This window comes from Pygocentrus nattereri, chromosome 8, assembly GCF_015220715.1.
Source record: "Pygocentrus nattereri isolate fPygNat1 chromosome 8, fPygNat1.pri, whole genome shotgun sequence".
NCBI classification, from domain to species: Eukaryota; Metazoa; Chordata; class Actinopteri; order Characiformes; family Serrasalmidae; genus Pygocentrus; species Pygocentrus nattereri.
The window spans coordinates 23421392-23440942 of NC_051218.1; the positions used below are offsets into that span (position 1 = coordinate 23421392).

General features: G+C 37.5%; 1 protein-coding gene across 1 annotated transcript in view; it reads right to left on the reverse strand.

Moving 5' to 3' along the window:
* Positions 1 to 3209, reverse strand: part of tnmd (tenomodulin) — a 51306-nt gene extending 48097 nt beyond the window's left edge. The window contains exons 1-2 of the mRNA XM_017698304.2: positions 3162 to 3209; positions 954 to 1088 (exon numbers count right to left, since the gene is read on the reverse strand). Of these exons, the coding sequence (XP_017553793.1) occupies positions 954 to 1088; positions 3162 to 3209 (183 nt within the window). The remainder of the gene's footprint in view (positions 1 to 953; positions 1089 to 3161) is intronic.
* Positions 3210 to 19551: the final 16342 nt, after the last annotated feature.

A 19551-nucleotide genomic window follows, 5' to 3' on the forward strand; every position in this document is an offset into this window, starting at 1 on the left:
ACTTTTTACATACTAAGGCTTATTATTCAGAAACTACAGGGACTTGAGTGCAAACTTATTGAGCTGTTCTTAGGCTATAGAGGTGTGTAATAAAACTTTGGCCCCCTGTCAGGCTCTGGACATTTAAGGGGATTAAAATGACACACAGGCTCAAAAAAGAATGTCTGGTTCAATATTTATGTCTCAGATGCAGAATCAGCATTATATTAATGAGATATTAGGACAATAGTATATGGGTCATTCAAAATGTGTAACTGTAAGAATTTAGAAATTTACTTCAAAGTTTCAAAATGGAGCAAGAAGAGTGATAATAATAGTATTGGAAAAGGAAGGAGGAGGAAAACTACTAATACCACAGATATGGACCATTATAACGAATGGGTTTAAAGTCAGAGTCAAAATCACAATTGAGACATTTAACTGACTTTTTTGCTTTGAGTGACTGTACACCTTCCTAATTATGTTTATTTCATTAAAGAAATCAGATCAAATCACTTTGTTGCTACCAAAACAATTATAATACTAATTTTGAGCATAACTCAAAAATACTAGTCAGTAAATGACTAGCCAATGCAAGCAACACAGTTTTGAACAGTGTGCACGCAAAATCATCATGTTTGTTGTAAAACGAAAAATAGTTTGCTTTGGTAGTAACAATTCTTAAGGTTATGCATTTGGCAAACTAATCACTATGCAGCCATAAGGGACAAGGATGCAGTCTCACTTCCTGTTCTTACATGCAGGGATGGTACTAATAACATAAGCAATAACGTACATGATCCATTTTTCTCTAATTCCTATTTCTTCACGGTAAGAAGAAAAACAGTGAAAGCACAGCAGATCCAAAAATGCATCAAAGACGGAGAACATTTCAATGGAAAATCTCTTTGTAAACTAATTAATCCAGCTACATTCTCTAATCTTCATGTAAACTCACAGACTACAGGTCTTACCTTCACAGGACTTGAGTTCCAAATGTACCTCAGGCTAAAGATACAAAGGGCCAGCATCAAGAAAAGCAAGCCAAGAATTAGGGCACCACGTTGGTAACTCCGATATCTAGCATTTTTCTCCTTTCCCAGCTCAACCTACCAGAAAAAAAGGAAATAAAACAGAAAAATCTTATACTGACACTTACACTGAGGAAGATGTAGATACAGCATTAAAGAGAATAAGAGAACAATCAAATGGTACAATAATATATTGAGTCATGAAAGAGAATAAATGAACAATAATAGTACAATAACATTTTGAGGCATGAAAGAGAATGCAGGAACAAAAATATGGTACGATAATATTTTGAAGCTATGTGCAGTGAATGTACGGCACAGTTGAGAATGAAATGATAATCACATGGGCAATTTGAATTCTCCCGAAATGGCACAAAAGGTCACATTTATTAAAATGGTCCCAAATTAAAAGTTCGCCTGTTGGACTTAATTCCCCAAGCTTAAGGCCACAAATTAATAAAGGGGAGCTTTTGTTCCAACTGACTTCCATAAGGGAGAGAGTAAAAGCTCACTATTCTCAGTGGTGTGCTCTTGGCTCTCTGAGGACACAGCCAATCAGAATTACGAAATATGGAGCTTCAATTAGGGATGTCTCTTGCTGAAAGAGGAGCTTATAACATTCTCTTGGAATCTGTTAAAGAAAAAGAAGGCGAGAAATGACTCCTGCTGCTGTACTTTATCTTACAGACTGAAGCAGAAAAGCACATTAGGAGGTCCTCCCCCCCTCAAATGTACTGGCTCCACGTATTATTCTTAACACCAAGGCACCTCATATTGAATTGCTGCAAATGCCCATTAATTATAAAAAAAGGCTTTTGCAGATTGTCGGGGCTGAGATGGAGAGTCTCACTATATCATAATAATATTAACAAGCAAAAAACGTATGAATGTTTGACAGGATAATTATAAACTTCCTGGGAGATGCATCAAGATGCAGGCAGTGCTAGCCGGGAAACAGAAGGGCGAATAATCAGAGGGCCACCAAAATTCCTCTGAAGAAAGAATTTCTCCCTGCACAGAACAAAAATGCAGCCCGAGACAGAGCACTAATCCAGAGGTTGCATAAGCAATGGAAACTTGTCTAGAGGACAAAGTTCCATCCACTCCGAATATAAATGGCCCGACAAGCGTGCAGGCGGCTGCCAGCAAAACAGAATTAAAGCAGTTTTAGGTTTAGAATCAGCAAAACGACTGTGCTGTAGTAGAGAAGCCTGAGGCCCCCTGCTGCTCAGAAAAAAAGAGGGAGAGAAATAGCAAGTGATAGAGAGAGAGAGAGAGAGAGAGAGAGAGAGAGAGAGAGAGAGAGAGAGAGAGAGAGAGCGAGGAAGCATGATTTTCCTGGTGTATATATTGATCTTTTTCCTATACTCTGCATAAGAAAAGGAAAAGTTCCACTATAGCTAGGTTTATCACAGCCTTCAAAACATAAGACATTTCATGATTAAAAACACACCATGGAAATTTACTCCCTGCTACACAATCGTTTAAGTCTGTATTTGTCATCATTCAAAGCTGTGGACTTTTTCAAAGTATTTGAGATTTTATTGAATTATTTAATACTGCAGGTAAAAAGAAACTCTTACTCTGATATTTTTTGAGTAGCATCTTAAGGATAAATATGATTTTAAGTAAAATAAACTTATTGCATTTCTTATATAACAAAATCAAAACAATATTCATCGTAAATTTTAATCGTATAATGCTGACTGGAATCGAAGATTATTACTTGATGACTGTTCATGAATGCACAAACTTTTCATGTAACACATAATACAGAGAAGTGGCACTGGGTGAAGAAAAGCCAAAACCGATTGTGATATCAAGTTAATCTGGTGATCTAATGTTACTTTTAAGACTGATTTTCAGTTGATGATATGTACAATCATGTGGGCAAGCAATATCTTCTAGTGATTGCTTCAAACATATGGGTATATATGTTATTTAGGTATATAAGTTATTTTTGTCAGTTTGTACCTAATCAAAGCAAATCTGTAAACAAAACATCTTCCTCTGTTATTCACTACTTTGTGTACACTACAGAGATGAGAGCAATGTATTTTTACTCTGATACAAAATTGTATTTATACAGTTTAGTAGCTGTTTGCAATCACTTAGTAGTAAAATTAATTGTGTTATAAAAATATGACTCACATCTTTGCAGAGAGCTTGTTGGCTGCTGGACTGAAGGCTATTGTCCATAATACCAGCTTCAGCACCGAAGATTTACTGTAGAAACTCTCAGTCAGGCAGCAGAGAGGACTGTGTCTCAGGGAGCCAGAGAGGCAAACTTCATTCCACTGGTAATTTAGGAGAGAGCTTGAAAGGGAGGGTTGGTTTTCAGAAGGAATAGAATTACTTCAACACTTCTTAGACTTCTTGTATGCAAAGCAGATGGCTTTGGTTAGGAGTATCATCTGCTCATGAATGGAAACGTTATGAATGTGAGCTAAAGTGGGATGTGAGTGGTCCATACAATAAATAGGCACAGATGATAAACGATACAACCCGCACTTATGCAGCTGACATATCTACAGTGTATAGCTGCTGCTATTTTGCACAATCAAAATTTATCGAGCAACTCATTCACATCTGGACACATCTGGCAGAGATCCAGAAGTATGAAAGGGAAGAAGAAAAGGGAAAACGTGGAAAACAGCAGCCAGGAGCATTTTGCCCCAGTGAGTGGTCTGTAAATATAATTTATTCTTTGCAAGTGCAGTGGATGTCTTGATGTTGGACGATAAAAGTGCTGCAAATTCAGTGGTTTTGACATTAGTTTGTCACTTTTCGGGGAGTTGCATACCTATAGTTTTGAATACTGTAACATGGCATACAGTGCTGATTGGTTGGTTGAAATAGTTCAGTGAGACAGAGATTCAGCAGGCATAGGCTTGTCATAGAGTTGTGCACTATCTGAAGCTTGCCTGAAACTCTTTCTTGATAACTAATATACAAGCCACTATTCTTCATTATGAATTTTTGCAGTCCTGCATTTCCCCACCTACACTTCACGCTTAGATTTTCTGGGTCTTCAGCACATTCCAAGAGTTTTTTCTACAGTTTTCTACAGTTGAGCAGGCAGTCCTCAAACCACAATAGATAACTGAAGGCATGCTGTACACTCTCAAAATTACTTATTTGAAATAAAGGACCTTGGAAACAGGTTGAGAGGACATTTTTGTTTTGCTCTAGCCCTCTTAAGAAAAACATAAAAATCCTTTTTATGCAACTAGTCTCATGTTGTGAGTTGCCATACAACTTGACAAGTATACAAAGCAATTCAAAGACAAATTGCAAACAACACATTTAGTTACTCCATTTTTGATACAGAGTATCACTCTTGCTACAAAGTCATATTTGCCACATTTTATCATCTTCAATGTTTCACAGCTGTCATTGTTTTTTTTTTTCTATATTCATGCATATCTAGACCTCTGTGTAAAATTAGGGGGCACCAAAAAGGGAGAAAATGTAAATCTCAATTTCAACCACCCAATAAACTTCTATTTTATTTTCTTGTTCATTGATCACATGAATTCAGTTGTTCAAAAGTATGTCAATTGATTGTTTAATGAAATTTGTTTCCACAAGTTGAGCTGACTACAAATGTTGCAACTGAGTTTCACGTCAGTTGCAGAACACTTTGCATAATTCAACTTAAGTCCAAGTATGTTTCATGAAAGTTTCATTGTGTAAAGCCAGGCATTGGAGTCAGGATGTCCCTGAGTTGTGGAGACAAGGCAAACTTCAACATTCCTTCATCTCGATTCACTGAAATATGCTCCAGTGCAATACATTATGCAATTCAGTGTGCAAATATTTTCTGTACTCAAAATACACTGGAGTTCAAAAGGCTACTGAAAATACTTATATTTTGCATTTTTCATTCTGATTCAATACTAGAGCACCCTTTGGATTCTGTCTTATTGCACTCACAATCATAAAATTCATCCACTCAGGGAAGGGGTCCTACTCATAACCATTGTTGCTGTTTGTGCTTTCATTTTATGAATTTGAAACATTTCCCAGCCTATAAGTGGCTCAGGAAACTCTCTCTGTTTGACTTGCTTCACTGTTGACATGACAGTCTTTTCCTGCAAACATACATGAATTATCACATCAATGTGTCATATAAATAAAAAAAGGCTAACATGCTTAATAGAAACTGAACATAGCAACTTTCTTAATCTGAGTAATGCTACCATATACAGTGCTTCTAAGCAGTCAAAGCATTCATATTTTTCTACTTAGTTCTGCCTAAACTGTCTGGTTTGGAAATTATTTCATTTGGACTTAAACTATGTCTGGAAGGTGTCATGCAAATGTGTGTGCATGTGCCTCAAATCCTCCTCTATCTTGTATAGAGGTCAATTACAGATTTCTGCAAAGCTACAATTTACTGCAAAGCTCAAATGAGAATATGGGCTTTAGTGAATTCAGGTTTCCATTTTACATTTTTACTGAAAAGTGATTTAGGACACCTTTGCCAAGGTGGCTTATAATTTAGGCTGTAAGTTATAAATATCTCTGTTCTTTGTCATTACATACAGCCTCCGTTCACATCCCTCAGAGCTACAGCTCAGTAAAAGCTTTTCCCATATTCAATCACTGAATCACCTTCCATGCCTTGTGATGATCACTTATTTTAAGGAAGATTCCAGAATGTTTAGAAGATTCCAGAATTAGATATATTGGGAATATAATATCTTGCATATCTAATTTTTCTCTAAGATTTAAATAATTTGCCAGAGGTAAATTAAATCACAATGTATTTTGAATATAAATGGAGTGATGAAATAATTAAAGTTGGGGAGGAGGCCCATGTCTCCGGTTCTAGTATACCTCTACCTAAAGCAGAACTCCAATCCAGGTTCTTCTCCTAAAGTCTCCTCTCATACTATAACCATATGTTGAAGGCACGGTCCAAACTACTGAAATGCTAACTAAAACCAGTAAAATAGGTCATCTGTGACAAGAAAAATAAAATACCACGAAGGGTTCTTTGAGCAATGCCACAGAACAGAGGTGGCAAGCTCCTTTCTGGAGAGCCAGCGCTCTGCACAGTTTGGTCATTTTCTACACACCTGATTCAACTCAGCAGCTAATTGCTAGGTTTAGTAGTTGTGTTAAGCACAGGAAAATCACCAAACTGTGCCGAACACCAGTCTATGACTGCAGTTTTCCACCCCTGCTATAGAAGAACCAGTTTTGGTTACCTAACCCTGTTTGAAAATTTGTGAGTGTGAGGAACCTTTAGAAGGTCTAAAGAATTTTCACGTAATGTAAAGTGAGAAGGAATATTTGTTTTCTAATATCTTCAACCTCCATCATGTGGAGGTTCTTCAAGATTTAAGAAAGTTCACAATTATAAAAATGGTTCTTTAAAGAAGGAAAAGTATGTCTTCTGTCCTTTTTGGCACCTTTATGTTTAAGAATAATAAACATTGGCCTTCCCTGTTTATCTCAATCTCAAAAAGACAGCTGAAATACTTTATGTACTCTACTCTACTCTACTACTACTACTACTACTACTACTACTACTACTACTACTACTACTACTACTGATAGTACTAGTGAAAATGAACTGAATGTACTTTTCAGGTTAATGCTTTTATTTGCAGTCCCTTAAGTTCTAAGTACTACCCAGGTAAGAGTCCCACCTCCACACTACCGGGTAATTACTTTTGGTAGCACAATGGTAAGCTATAAGACCATCTGAAATGCCCAACAGATATTACTTGGGTAAGTATTACAAGCACTGTGTAATTGTAATATTATGGTAAAAAGTAGTGGGTAGTTATTTGACAAAAAATTATTGTATACAGATTTTGAGTGCTACTTGTCTATTTAGTATTTACTTGTCTCTTACCCATACATGAAACTGAATCTGGGCTGCTTTTGTAAAGAAAGCAGTAGTTTTTATTGTGGTTTTACTGGGTCCTTACCATTTACTGCCATATAACTTACTCAGTACTTGGAGGTGTTTCAGTTTACTTTCCAGCATAAATATGTGATATTACATGGATTTTAGTGTCAGTATGTTTGTATCTACACTTTGTTGCTGCAAATACTTTAGTGTTCTACTCTGTCATTAATCAGTATTATATTTAGAACCTGTTTGGTATTTCAGAGTAATTTATTGAAACTGACTAGTACTCTGGAATTTGTACCTCCCACTTGATTACTACCTAGAACATAAGATATTGTAAAATAAAGCATTCACCGTTTGGTTTATTTTTCAATTACCCCAATTATCAATTATCCTCATATTCTTATTCATCATAACAGTAAAAGTACAGTTTATGTGCAATCAATATACAATATACATATTTATTTAAGCACAGTAGTTAAGCATAGTTTCCGCTCCCTCTCTGAATCTCCCCAATCATACTGTATTAACCCATCATGAAATACTATGTGGCTTTTGGCAAAAATTAAGTTATCCTGAAAAATTCTACGTAAAAAATTACATTTTTCCCAAATTTTTTTCAATCCAATAATTTAGCACCCTCTAGTCTTGCAACTCTGATTATTACAAGCAAGAATGGGAAAGAATTCCACCTACAAAGCTTCAACAATTAGTGTCCTCAGTTCCCAAACGCTTATTGAGTGTTGTTAAAAGGAAAGGTGATGTAACACAGTGATAAACATGCCCCTGTCCCAACTTCGTTGGAACGTGTTGCAGGCATCAAATTCAAAATGTGTGAATATTTGCAAAACACAATAAAGTTTATCTGTCATCATCATCATCATCGTTGACCGCTAGTCCAGACAGTGTCGCGGTAGCAGTTGGGAGAGCAGAGAATCCCAGATGACCCTGTCCCCCGCAACTTCCAAGCCGCTCCCAGGCCAACTTGGAGACATAATCCCTCCAGTGGGACCAGGAGGCGTCCAGGAGGCATCCGGATCAGATGCCCGAACCACCTCAGCTGGCTCCTCTCAATGCGGAGGAGTAGCGGCTCTACTCTCAGCTCCTTCCGGATGACCGAGCTCCTCACTCTATCGCATAGCGTGTAGCCCGCCACCCGAAAGCTAATTGCCGCCGCTTCTATTCGCGATCTCGTTCTTTCGGTCATTACCCACAGCTCATGACCATAGGTGAGGTTTGGGATGTAGATCGACCGGTAAACAGAGAGCTTCGCCTTTTGGCTCAACTCCCTCTTCACCATTACAGTCCGGTACAGTGACCGCATTACTGCTGCCGCCTGTCCCAGCCTATGGCCGATCTCACGATCCCTCTTCCCGTCACTCGTGAACAAGACCCCAAGATACTTAAACTCCTCCACCTGGGGCAGGTCCTTTCCCCTTACCTGGAGTGGGCATGCCACCCTTTTCCGTTTATCTGTTTATCTGTGTGAACATTAAATATCTTGTCATCATCAAGATCATCGTATTCTGTTTTTATTTATGTTTTACACAATGTCCCAACTTCATTGGAATTGGGGTTGTATATATATATATATATATATATATATATATATATATATATATATACAGTGGGTTGCAAAAGTATTCAGCCCCCTTGAACTTTTCAAACTTTTGCCACATTTCAGGCTTCAAACATAAAGATATGAAATTGTAATTTTTTGTGAAGAATCAACAACAAGTGGGACACAATTGTGAAGTGGAACGAAATTTATTGGATATTTTAAACTTTTTTTAGAAATAAAAAACTGAAAAGTGGGGCGTGCAATATTATTCGGCCCCTTTACTTTCAGTGCAGCAAACTCACTCCAGAAGTTCAGTGAGGATCTCTGAATGATCCAATGTTGACCTAAATGACTGATGATGATAAATAGAATCCACCTGTGTGTAATCAAGTCTCCGTATAAATGCACCTGCTCTGTGATAGTCTCAGAGTTCTGTTTAAAGCGCAGAGAGCATCATGAAGACCAAGGAACACACCAGGCAGGTCCGAGATACTGTTGTGGAGAGGTTTAAAGCCGGATTTGGATAGAAAAAGATTTCCCAAGCTTTAAACATCTCAAGGAGCACTGTGCAAGCGATCATATTGAAATGGAAGGAGCATCAGACCACTGCAAATCTACCAAGACCCGGCCGTCCCTCTAAACTTTCAGCTCAAACAAGGAGAAGACTGATCATAGATGCAGCCAAGAGGCCCATGATCACTCTGGATGAACTGCAGAGATCTACAGCTGAGGTGGGAGACTTTGTCCATAGGACAACGATCAGTGGTACACTGCACAAATCTGGGCTTTATGGAAGAGTGGCAAGAAAAAGCCATTTCTCAAAGATATCCATAAAAAGTCTCATTTAATGTTTGCCACAAGCCACCTGGGAGACACACCAAACATGTGGAAGAAGGTGCTCTGGTCAGATGAAACCAAAATCGAACTTATGTTTGGCGTAAAAGCAATACAGCTCATCACCCTGAACACACCATCCCCACTGTCAAACATGGTGGTGGCAGCATCATGGTTTGGGCCTGCTTTTCTTCAGCAGGGACAGGGAAGATGGTTAATATTGATGGGAAGATGGATGGAGCCAAATACAGGACCATTCTGGAAGAAAACCTGTTGGAGTCTGCAAAAGACCTGAGACTGGGACGGAGATTTATCTTCCAACAAGACAATGATCCAAAACGTAAAGCAACATCTACAATGGAATGGTTCACAAATAAACGTATCCAGGTGTTAGAATGGCCAAGTCAAAGTCCAGACCTGAATCCAATCGAGAATCTGTGGAAAGAGCTGAAAACTGCTGTTCACAAACGCTCTCCATCCAACTTCACTGAGCTCGAGCTGTTTTGCAAGGAAGAATGGGCAAAAATTTCAGTCTCTCGATGTGCAAGACTGACAGAGACGTACCCCAAGCCACTTGCAGCTGTAATCACAGCAAAAGGTGGCGCTACAAAGTATTAAAGCAAGGGGGCTGAATAATATTGCACGCCCCACTTTTCAGTTTTTTATTTCTAAAAAAAGTTTAAAATATCCAACAAATTTCGTTCCACTTCACGATTGTGTCCCACTTGTTGTTGACTCTTCACAAAAAATGTCAATTTCATATCTTTATGTTTGAAGCCTGAAATGTGGCAAAAGGTTGAAAAGTTCAAGGGGGCTGAATACTTTTGCAACCCACTGTATATATATATACTTTGCCTATGGGCTTAAATGTAGGCTACTTACCGCTTAAATATTGACAATTATGAATTGCGATTTTTATATCTAATGTAACCTGAATAATACTCCAACCCATATGCACATTATGCTTTTCCTCTCACATAAACATTATGCTTTTCTTTTTCTCTTATGTAAACTGGGCCCTATTTGCACATGGAAGGGCCTAGTTCTTTTGAGTCTCTCTTGACTAAGACAATAACCTCCTCTCCATGAGTTCTCTCTTGTACTGCCAAGGTTTCCTCTGTCAAGGATCAGTGGAAGACGCCCACACAATGCACTCAATGGAAGGCAGTACAATATCCTTCTATCTCTAGGGGACAGCATTTGTTTTACCTGGTCCTGAACAGAAGACAATATATATATATATATATATATATATATAACTAACAATATGAAGCACACATTTCAGATGAAGAAAGCTGAACTCATTACCCCCTGAAAATTCACTGTTTATGTAACTTCTTAAGAGAGGGCAAGAAATGTATGTCAGTGTTTAGCTCACAGATGTAAATTTAGCCTTTCTTTACTACTACAGGGCTGTAATATTAGCTTGCTATATGTTTTTGTTCAATGACAAAAGGAGAGGTTTGAGGTCGCTGAGACCAGAATACAAGTATTTCTATATTACAGAAAGCATATTGTAGACAGCATGAGCTGAAGCATGAAATAAGGCAGGTATTGGTTATGAAGCACAAAATCACAACAGAACTGCACAAAAGGTGAAGGTATTTCAGCAGTTTCTCAGATAAAAACATTCATTCCTGCAGCAAGCATCAAAACAAAGAAAGCCAAGCTGTTGCAGGATGACAATAAATCACAAAACAGAACTTATAATTTCCAATCATCCAGATGATGTAGTTATATAAATTCCTCAATCAACTAGTGAGCTGGAGAAACGCAGTCTGTGGTTTGAAATGTATAGGTGCTGCTCTCATCCATCCCAAAAGTCTTTTAATTTTATTAGATTTCTTAGAAGAAGGAAAGTGAGTCAATAAATGTTTGAGGGATAACACTGCCTCAGTCTCAAAGGAGCCTCTTTGAACTGACATGCTGGAAAGCAAATAAATAGAGGCGAGGATTACAGCCTTGCAAATCTCAAAGTTTGTGCGCTCATCTCCTGGTCTTCAGCTTGAGGGGAGAAAGCTGCTTGCTGTGGGATTTTCTCAATTTCTTGCTTGGTGAGACAGGTGTATTTACTTTGGTAATTGTATTCCTCGCCCAATGCATAATGTGATTAATATTAATAATACTCACAGTTCCAGAAAAGGAAGCAGATCTAAGGAATGATCTAGAAATACCTACATTTGCAGCTTTCTTTCATAACTTGGGGAAAATAACAGTCTCCCTGAAATATTAAAAAGCTCACCTATTCAGCAAATCTGGACTGTAGCATAGACACTCTCTGCATCCCCAAAATACTGCACATCTACTCAGAAAATAGCAACCCAGTACACATTTTAGACATCTTAACTTCAGGAACTTATTTGCTTTATAGTGGGCATATGAATTATTAGCACATCCTCACACATTATGAAAATCTGTGTTCATACCAGCCACTCAGACTAACCGTTAATCAAATTGTTCCTTAAATCTTTTTTATTCAGGCATTACTGGCATTTTTATTGGGGAGTATTAATTTTTACCGCATGTAACCTCAATTTAATTTCATCTGAAGACAGGTAGATGGTCATTTAGTCTTTTTAATTAGATACCAAGTTCGTAATACAATAATGGCTTTATGGAGTTTTATTACTCCTCTCCCTTGACTTGACTTGACTCGACTTATTTAATGTCCAGGGCAACAGAAAAGAAAGCTGGTGACTTGAAATCTTCAAAACATTTTATGAGGGAACTTTGCTGGCAGTCTAAAGGCTCCAATTGTAACTTTATCAGTCAGTAAATCTCAATAAAAACTGACTGTGTGTAGCGCATTGAAACTGTTGTGTGTTGTACCCAATACAGCTGGGTACAAGATACTAAATGTTTTGCCTCAACTTATCAATAATTTTATAGTTTTTGCCCTCATCATTCTGCCAAAAATGTGTCAGTGAATAATCCAACAGTTCAATAATGCTGTTCCTCAATGAACGAGTGCAGATATTTTAGGTATTTCACAGTCTACAGTGCATAATGTCATAAAAAATAATAGGAAAAAAGCTGTTGGCATGTCTGGTTGAGCTGGTATTGATAGCCTTGAGAATTCTGTCAAATCGGAATCGCTGGAAGAGATGATTCCAGGATGAGTGGGGTCAGCTGCCATTTTGCCACAACAATAGTTCATTATTCATGAACACCAAATATTGTGTTTTTGTTATGTATTTAATAGAGTGCAATCCAAACATTTTAAAACATTTTCCAACCTTTTTGTAATTGAGGTTTGTATTTGCAAGTCCTTAAATGAGTGATATCTATCTTGTCAGGGTGCAGCACAAGGGTACTGAAGAAATTTAAATGTCCGTGTTTAGCGACTTGCATTTTGAAGTTGTCAGGGATGTTTTAGAACTTTTTTTTTAACAGTAGTGCATGTCTTTTGTCTGTGACCACTGTCCAGAGGTCACAATAAATGTCTGAGCCCTGTAGCTCTGGCTCCTCATGCTGAGCACTGTGGGACTCAGGAAGGAATCCAAACGCCCGCTGCCTTCACCATCAACACTCCACTCTGCCCTCAGGCCAAGCACCAGATTTTTCATGTCAGCTGGCACGCACCTTCAGCTTGTAAGTAGGTGTTTGACTTTCACAAGTCTCTCTTCATCCAGGCAAATAGACACTCTGCCAAGGTTGCCATATCCTTGGACTGTGATCATGTCATTTAAACATGCAAATTGCCTCTGCTTTGCACCATCGCAATTCCCAAGGGCTGTCTACCTACCCTGCTGTATATCTTCATCAAGACAGAACTAAAAAACAATAATTATTTCTCAGTTCATCCCTGGTGTCAGAGAAAGCACTTTGGCACCATACATCTTTGGATACTTGGCAAAACACCATTTAGAAATTGCTCCTCTGATGTTTATCTTCTAAAATTTATGAATAACCATTAACCTTCGGAATCCACATATTAATAAGGTTTCAGCATTTTCAGTGTTTTAAAACACTTGGAACTGAATTCAGCCAAGTTACTATAAATCCAGGAAAGCATTAACGACACATAAAATCTCCAAAGCACAAATCAATTTAAGCATACCAAGGAAAATAATGCTACACTGCATATACTATACTGCACTCAAATTGAATCAGACTGAATTATGCTGAACCAAATATACAGCTTCAAATATAATTTAAAAATTAGCAACACTTACAATGACTGTTAAAAAAGTTTTTTTTTTGTATTTTAAATTAAACAAAATAAAGCCTCTTGATTTTACTGTAACACCTATTAAATAAAGTACTACAATTCATTTGTTGATATTTTAACTTATGTTCAAATGAATATTTATTAAATTTACCTTTCTCTTTCTCTAAATGTGAGGTTAAACCAAACCCCACCTTTCCACTTAGCCAAGACACTGTTTAGCCCTGTTTGACATCCAAATTTTACTTCTTTAATTTAAACCCAGGGCCCACAAGCAGGCCCAAAGTTTGATTACACAATTCTATAACTTAAGAATAGCTCAGCCAGTTTGCATTGAGTTGCATTAATGATAAGCCTTAGTATGTGATAAGCCTGGGATTTTAAGGGGCTAAAATGGAGCTTTGAAGTCACTACACATACATTATTTTTTATTCTAAATACATGACTAAAACTTCTCTTAAACCACCCAAACTTCATTTAGTTCTTCAGTAATGTCACAAGGACTTGTCAATATGGTTTAGGACACAGTATGACTTAAAGCGAGTTATAAAATGGCAAAAAACTTCACCACATAGTTGAAAGCTGTGGGCAGCCATTTTAGATAACAGGTGTTTTGCAGAATTTCATCTTCCCTGCAGGATCTGACCCTCCTTTGCCCATATGCTAGATTACGTAAGCAATTTCTGTTATTTTATTTATTTACATATATTTTAAGACATAATTCAAGATTGTGGCTTAAAATATGCTAAGCTACATGGTGAAAGTTTGTTCACAGTACTCACAGCACAATCCTGTGTCCTGCATTGACAAGTCTGTGTGTTAAGACCTGGTTGCGGTTTTCTGTGAGGCATTGTGGGGATGTGTTTGTGAAGATTTTGGTGTCCATAGACTTCTTCTGTTTGTTAGCAACATTAGCCTCATAATTCTAGCACTACACAAAAAAATAAAATGTAGAAAAGTAAAAAGTCAACAGTACCATGGTCTTTATAAGAAATGTGGAATTAAAAGCATGAACAAACAAAGTGTGACACCAGACCTACTGAAAAGAAGACAGTGGCATCAGTGGGTCATTCCATGTTCAACAAAAACAATTAATCTATAAAGCTCCTTTATTGGATAGTGAATTAATAAGCACATGAATCCCTTTGAACAACAGCCCAGAGAACAGATGACAAGATAAAACAGATAAATAAAAAGGATGATTTAAGGACGTATTAAACAGGCAGCATCTTTTTTTCCATGGGACATTCCATTTTCTCAGTAGGTACCTGGGCAAATGTGAAGATCGTAAGAGAAGTTGGAGGTGAAAAGTATGATCAGATCCATGGTACTTTCAGTAAAAAAACTAAAATCAAGAAGGACACGACAATAACCCCGAGCACTCTGTCAAAGCAATGGTGAAGTGGCTTGCACAGAGGTAAACGTCCACGAGATGCAGCGGTGGCCCTGCCCTCAATCCAACTGGAAAACCGTGCAGCAGCATTCACCAACAAATCTCACAATCTGACTGTGCTGGAATCGTTTTATAAAGAAAGGTGTGCAACCCCTGCTGAAGCTCAGGGTACATACAGCCTAGTACTTTCTGAACATCGCCTTCTTTTACCTTTAAAAAGAACTTTTAAAAGAATTCTACATACATCAGACATGCCAAATGCCCACCAGAACACATGATGAGAATATTTCCACAATCATGCAATTATTTCTGGGTGTTTTGGAGATTCTTTAATATCCCTAATAAGTTCAAACAACTCAACATTTGAAAATCTGGGCTTCCCCATCCATTTTCCAAGCTGCTTCTCCATCAGGGTCGCGCTAGAGCCTATCCCAGCAGTCATCAGGCAGGATACACCCTGGACAGGTTGCCAGTCCATCGCAGGGAAACCCACGCAGACACAGGGAGAACATCCAAACTCCACACAGAGAGGACCCCAGTCACCCGGCCAAGGAATCGAACCCAGGCCCTCCTTGCTGCGACAGCGCTACCCACCGTGCCACTGTGCCGCCCTGTCTGGGCTTCCCTTTAAAAGTTAAAACCCCTATTTTTTACAGTGTAGCCTTTTCTGGATATCTCTCTTTCTCTCTCTTGCTGTAAGTGCTGAAAAGTGGAACCATTCCTTTAAAAAAGTTTCCAATGTAGGGTTTTGCAACATTTCAGCTATACTTTCTACAAAAATTTTAAAGAAAACATTTTTTTAAGTGTTAAAACAGTTTTCTCCAAAATCCTGTAAACGGAAATGTAGATAATTTGCATCTAGAAGCTGAATTTCTTCAAAAGAGTACATCTTCCTCATTAGCATCTTTTTTTTGCTGTTTTTGTTTCTTTACCTTTGTGGAGTGGGATTTGCTCTTGTGTTTATTTTGTAATTATTTAAAGGCTGGTCAGTTCTAATTTGTTTTGCATTTTGCATTAAAGGCCTTGTATGTTCCCCGAAATGGAAATTTGAAAGCATCCAAAATAAACTTGTATACTTACATTAGAGCAAGAGATTTTGGATTAAATTGATATTTTTCAGTATTGTCAATCTGAACTCTGTTTATGAAGGTCACTGGAAGGGATGCTTTGAGAGACCTACAATATGAGATGGAAGGGTGAAAGACTCAGTAGGAGGTTTTTGCTGCATTCTATGTAAATTTCTCAAATAAACATAACGGCAGAGGTTTGTGACATTCTAATCAATGTATATGATTCACAAAATCAACACAAAAAATAATTTAAAAAATGTTTTTTAATGAATATATTAAACAATGAATCTTTTACCAGCATGGCCATCATCTGGGGGAAAAAACACCACAAAATAAATTAACAAAAACAAAAAAAAACTATGTTAATTGAACAGGCAAAGCAAATAACTTTCACAAGTGATATCACATCTGAACAGAAATACTGCAATAAGATTCTTAGTCTCATAAAGAGAAACTGTGCTGGCCTAATCATCCTTTATTATTTGATTATCATGGTTTTAATGTGAGCCACTCTAACTGGGAGCGAGGAGGCTGCCGCATATGCAGAGCTAAGCAACGTTTATTAAGGGCAAATCCAAAATCAGGGTCAAGACAGTCCAGGGTCATAGAGCCAACACATAGAGATGACATGAAAATAAAGAGCACTGAACTAAACACCACGAGAACACAATACAACCAACAGTTCAGACAACAGTACAAAGACCAATACAAAGACCAGCGACCAGACAGGGAAAAACACTGGCTTTAAATACATGAGGAACAGGTGGGAACACAGGTGGAAACAATCAGTGGTGGAGTCAAGAAATGACTATAAAACCAAAACAAAGAACACGTGGGCTAAACCAAAACACAACACAAACTAATGGACAGGACTGGGAGGGGGCAATCGTGACAGCCACTGTGAAATAATCAGATTGCCTTTAATATATAGTGTCCTCAGTGACCTGGGTGAAGTTCCAGACTTCTAAATTAAAATATAGGGTATAGATAATTAGCTGCTGGTAAGAATAGAGACTGCATTCACTCTCATTTGAATATCCATCACTGGATTCCGTGCAAGGCCTGTAATGAAGTCATTTTCAGTTTCTTTTATGAGGGTTTTGCATTCAGTCCTGTGTTCAGTGAGTGAATTGAACTCTTAATGGGATTTAGGTAAGATGATTGACATGAGCAGTCAGGAACCTTCCACTTCTTAGCCTTGAAAACTCCTTAGTTGATTTAGCTGTGCGTCTGGGTTATTAACCAGCAGGAAAGTATAGCATCAGTCAATATGTTATGATGCATTAATTTGGATCTGAGCAGTTAAGATTCTCTGGTTTAAAATTCATCCTACCGTTAGGCATTTTCACTGGAAGTCTTACAGGCCCAACACAGCACTACCTTCGCCATGCTTTACAGACACTTTTGATTATTAACAGGTTCCATTTTCTACACCCGTCCTTGCTGTGACTCCTCTGGCAGAGGTTACACTTTATATGCACTTTATAATACTTCTATGACTCTAGCAATTTGTATGTTTTTAGCTACTGCACTGTGTTTGCTGAGGCAGTATTTACAAGGTAATTATACATTTATGGACATCATGAGCAGTAACACATAAGTGGTACTGAAACTTACTTACTTATCAATTTGGTAGATCAGCACCTCTGATCAAACTAACTTTTTCTTGGTATGTTGATACAATGTACTCCTCAGTATATGGAGCTTCGAACAAGCCAGGATACCCCTGCATCAGAGTGATGAGGTAGGCACCATTGTTCAGGCAAGGAACATTCAGGAACATGGAGCACCACGTCAAAATGTGTCTAGCAGAAAACAGATCACTTCCAGTATTGTATATAATGCAATCGACTACACATACATCAGGGTATGTAGCATATTTTTTTGGTTTAGATTGCTTCATCCTAATGGGAGTTGCAACATCATATTTGGGGCCTCTTTCTATCTACCATTAATAGGTGGCAATGTTATTTATTTATTTATTCATTGAGTCTCAACAAGAAAGTGGTTTGTGAGTCAAATATCAGTTATACTGGCCATAATAGTAATAGCAGCATATTCCAAAAACATGAGAAGTGTATGCTCAAAATATAATGCAGTATAAATTAGCCTATTGTATGAATTGATGGGTCTTATAATTTAGAAAGTACACTACATAGGAGGATACATGGTTCAAAAAAGTTCTCATAGACTTTATGTGTACACATTAATGAATGTATATTGCCATGCTGATCAGAAAATGAAATATGAAAACAGCTAAAACAAGAAAACGGTTTAAAAAGAAGGTAGCACATAAAGTACTTAAAAAGCACACATAAACATATGTGCATAATATTAGCACAAACTAATGGCACATCATGATTTGATAATAATAAACATATGCTACCATTTAAATCATAATTCTCCTAACTTTCCTGGCCAAGAAAAGTAATTTTCCTTGTGTTTCACTGCAGTGTACTCTCATTACACATCCTTTCCTTGGATAATCAGTGACCATTAAGGTAATGTGCAGTGTACTTTAAACATATAGTGATAATGAAGTTAAAAGTGGATGCCATGTTTTATTTATTTATTTATTTATTTATTGTGGAATAATGACATGTTTCTCACTTCAACACCACATCCTTTTTGAGTGAGCAGAAGTTGAAGTAGTAATAATGTTAACACGTCGCATATGGCTTGTGGAGTTAAATTTATATTCTGATTTCCTAGTGATGCGCTGTTATAAATAGTTGCTGCGCCCCCTCTGCCATTTACACAATTACGTATACATAATTGCAGTCATAAGTAGATCAGCTACTCAAGTAAAAGTGTGTTCTCTCCTGAGTATTGTCAAATGGTAATAATTTTACCTCTACTCAGATCTACTTGTGTGAAAATGAATCTGTTTTTTACTCAGTTTGCATTTGTCAATCTATTAAAGCAGTTTTTGGAAAGGTCCTTTTACTTTTACTTGGGTAATTATTTCACCAAAGTAGCAATCCCTTTATGTGATTGTGTTTATGCTACTCTACTCACCTCTGTGTAATTGTAATCATTTTTGGAGAAGGATAGGCTGATTTAAAGTCAGTGACTTGCTTGGTCTAATCCAAGTTTTTGTGACACAAATAGAATCAACCACCTCCCCCAGCCCCCATCCAAAGTTGAAAAGAAATGTGAATTTGGGAACCACAACATGCAGCAGATTTAATCTCCAAGCTAAATTAGAATGGACCCAGAGAGAACATATTACTGTAGTTTAGGCCAATTAAAGCAGCTTTCTAATGTTAGTTTTGATGACATCTGATTACCTGGCTTTCTAAGACACATGTAATTCTGTGAATATGAATTACAATCTTATAAAATTTGCAACTAGGATTAAATTTAAACTTCAGGTAATTCCTTACTTTACAGGTGCTCATCAACTGAATTACCTACTGTTTTTCAGTGGTGGTCTGAAAAGTTTAGTGCCATCTTCATACATATCTCAGTGTTTTTTCAGGCAGATACCATTTTGCATTAGAAAGAAATTTTAACCACAGCTACTCAGCATAGTTGGTCTCCTAGCACATGTATCAGAGACCCTTCCAGATGTTAAACACTTTACACATTGCAAAATAAAAATGGATGCTTTTGAAGAATCACTCAACCATTTACATGGCCTGGA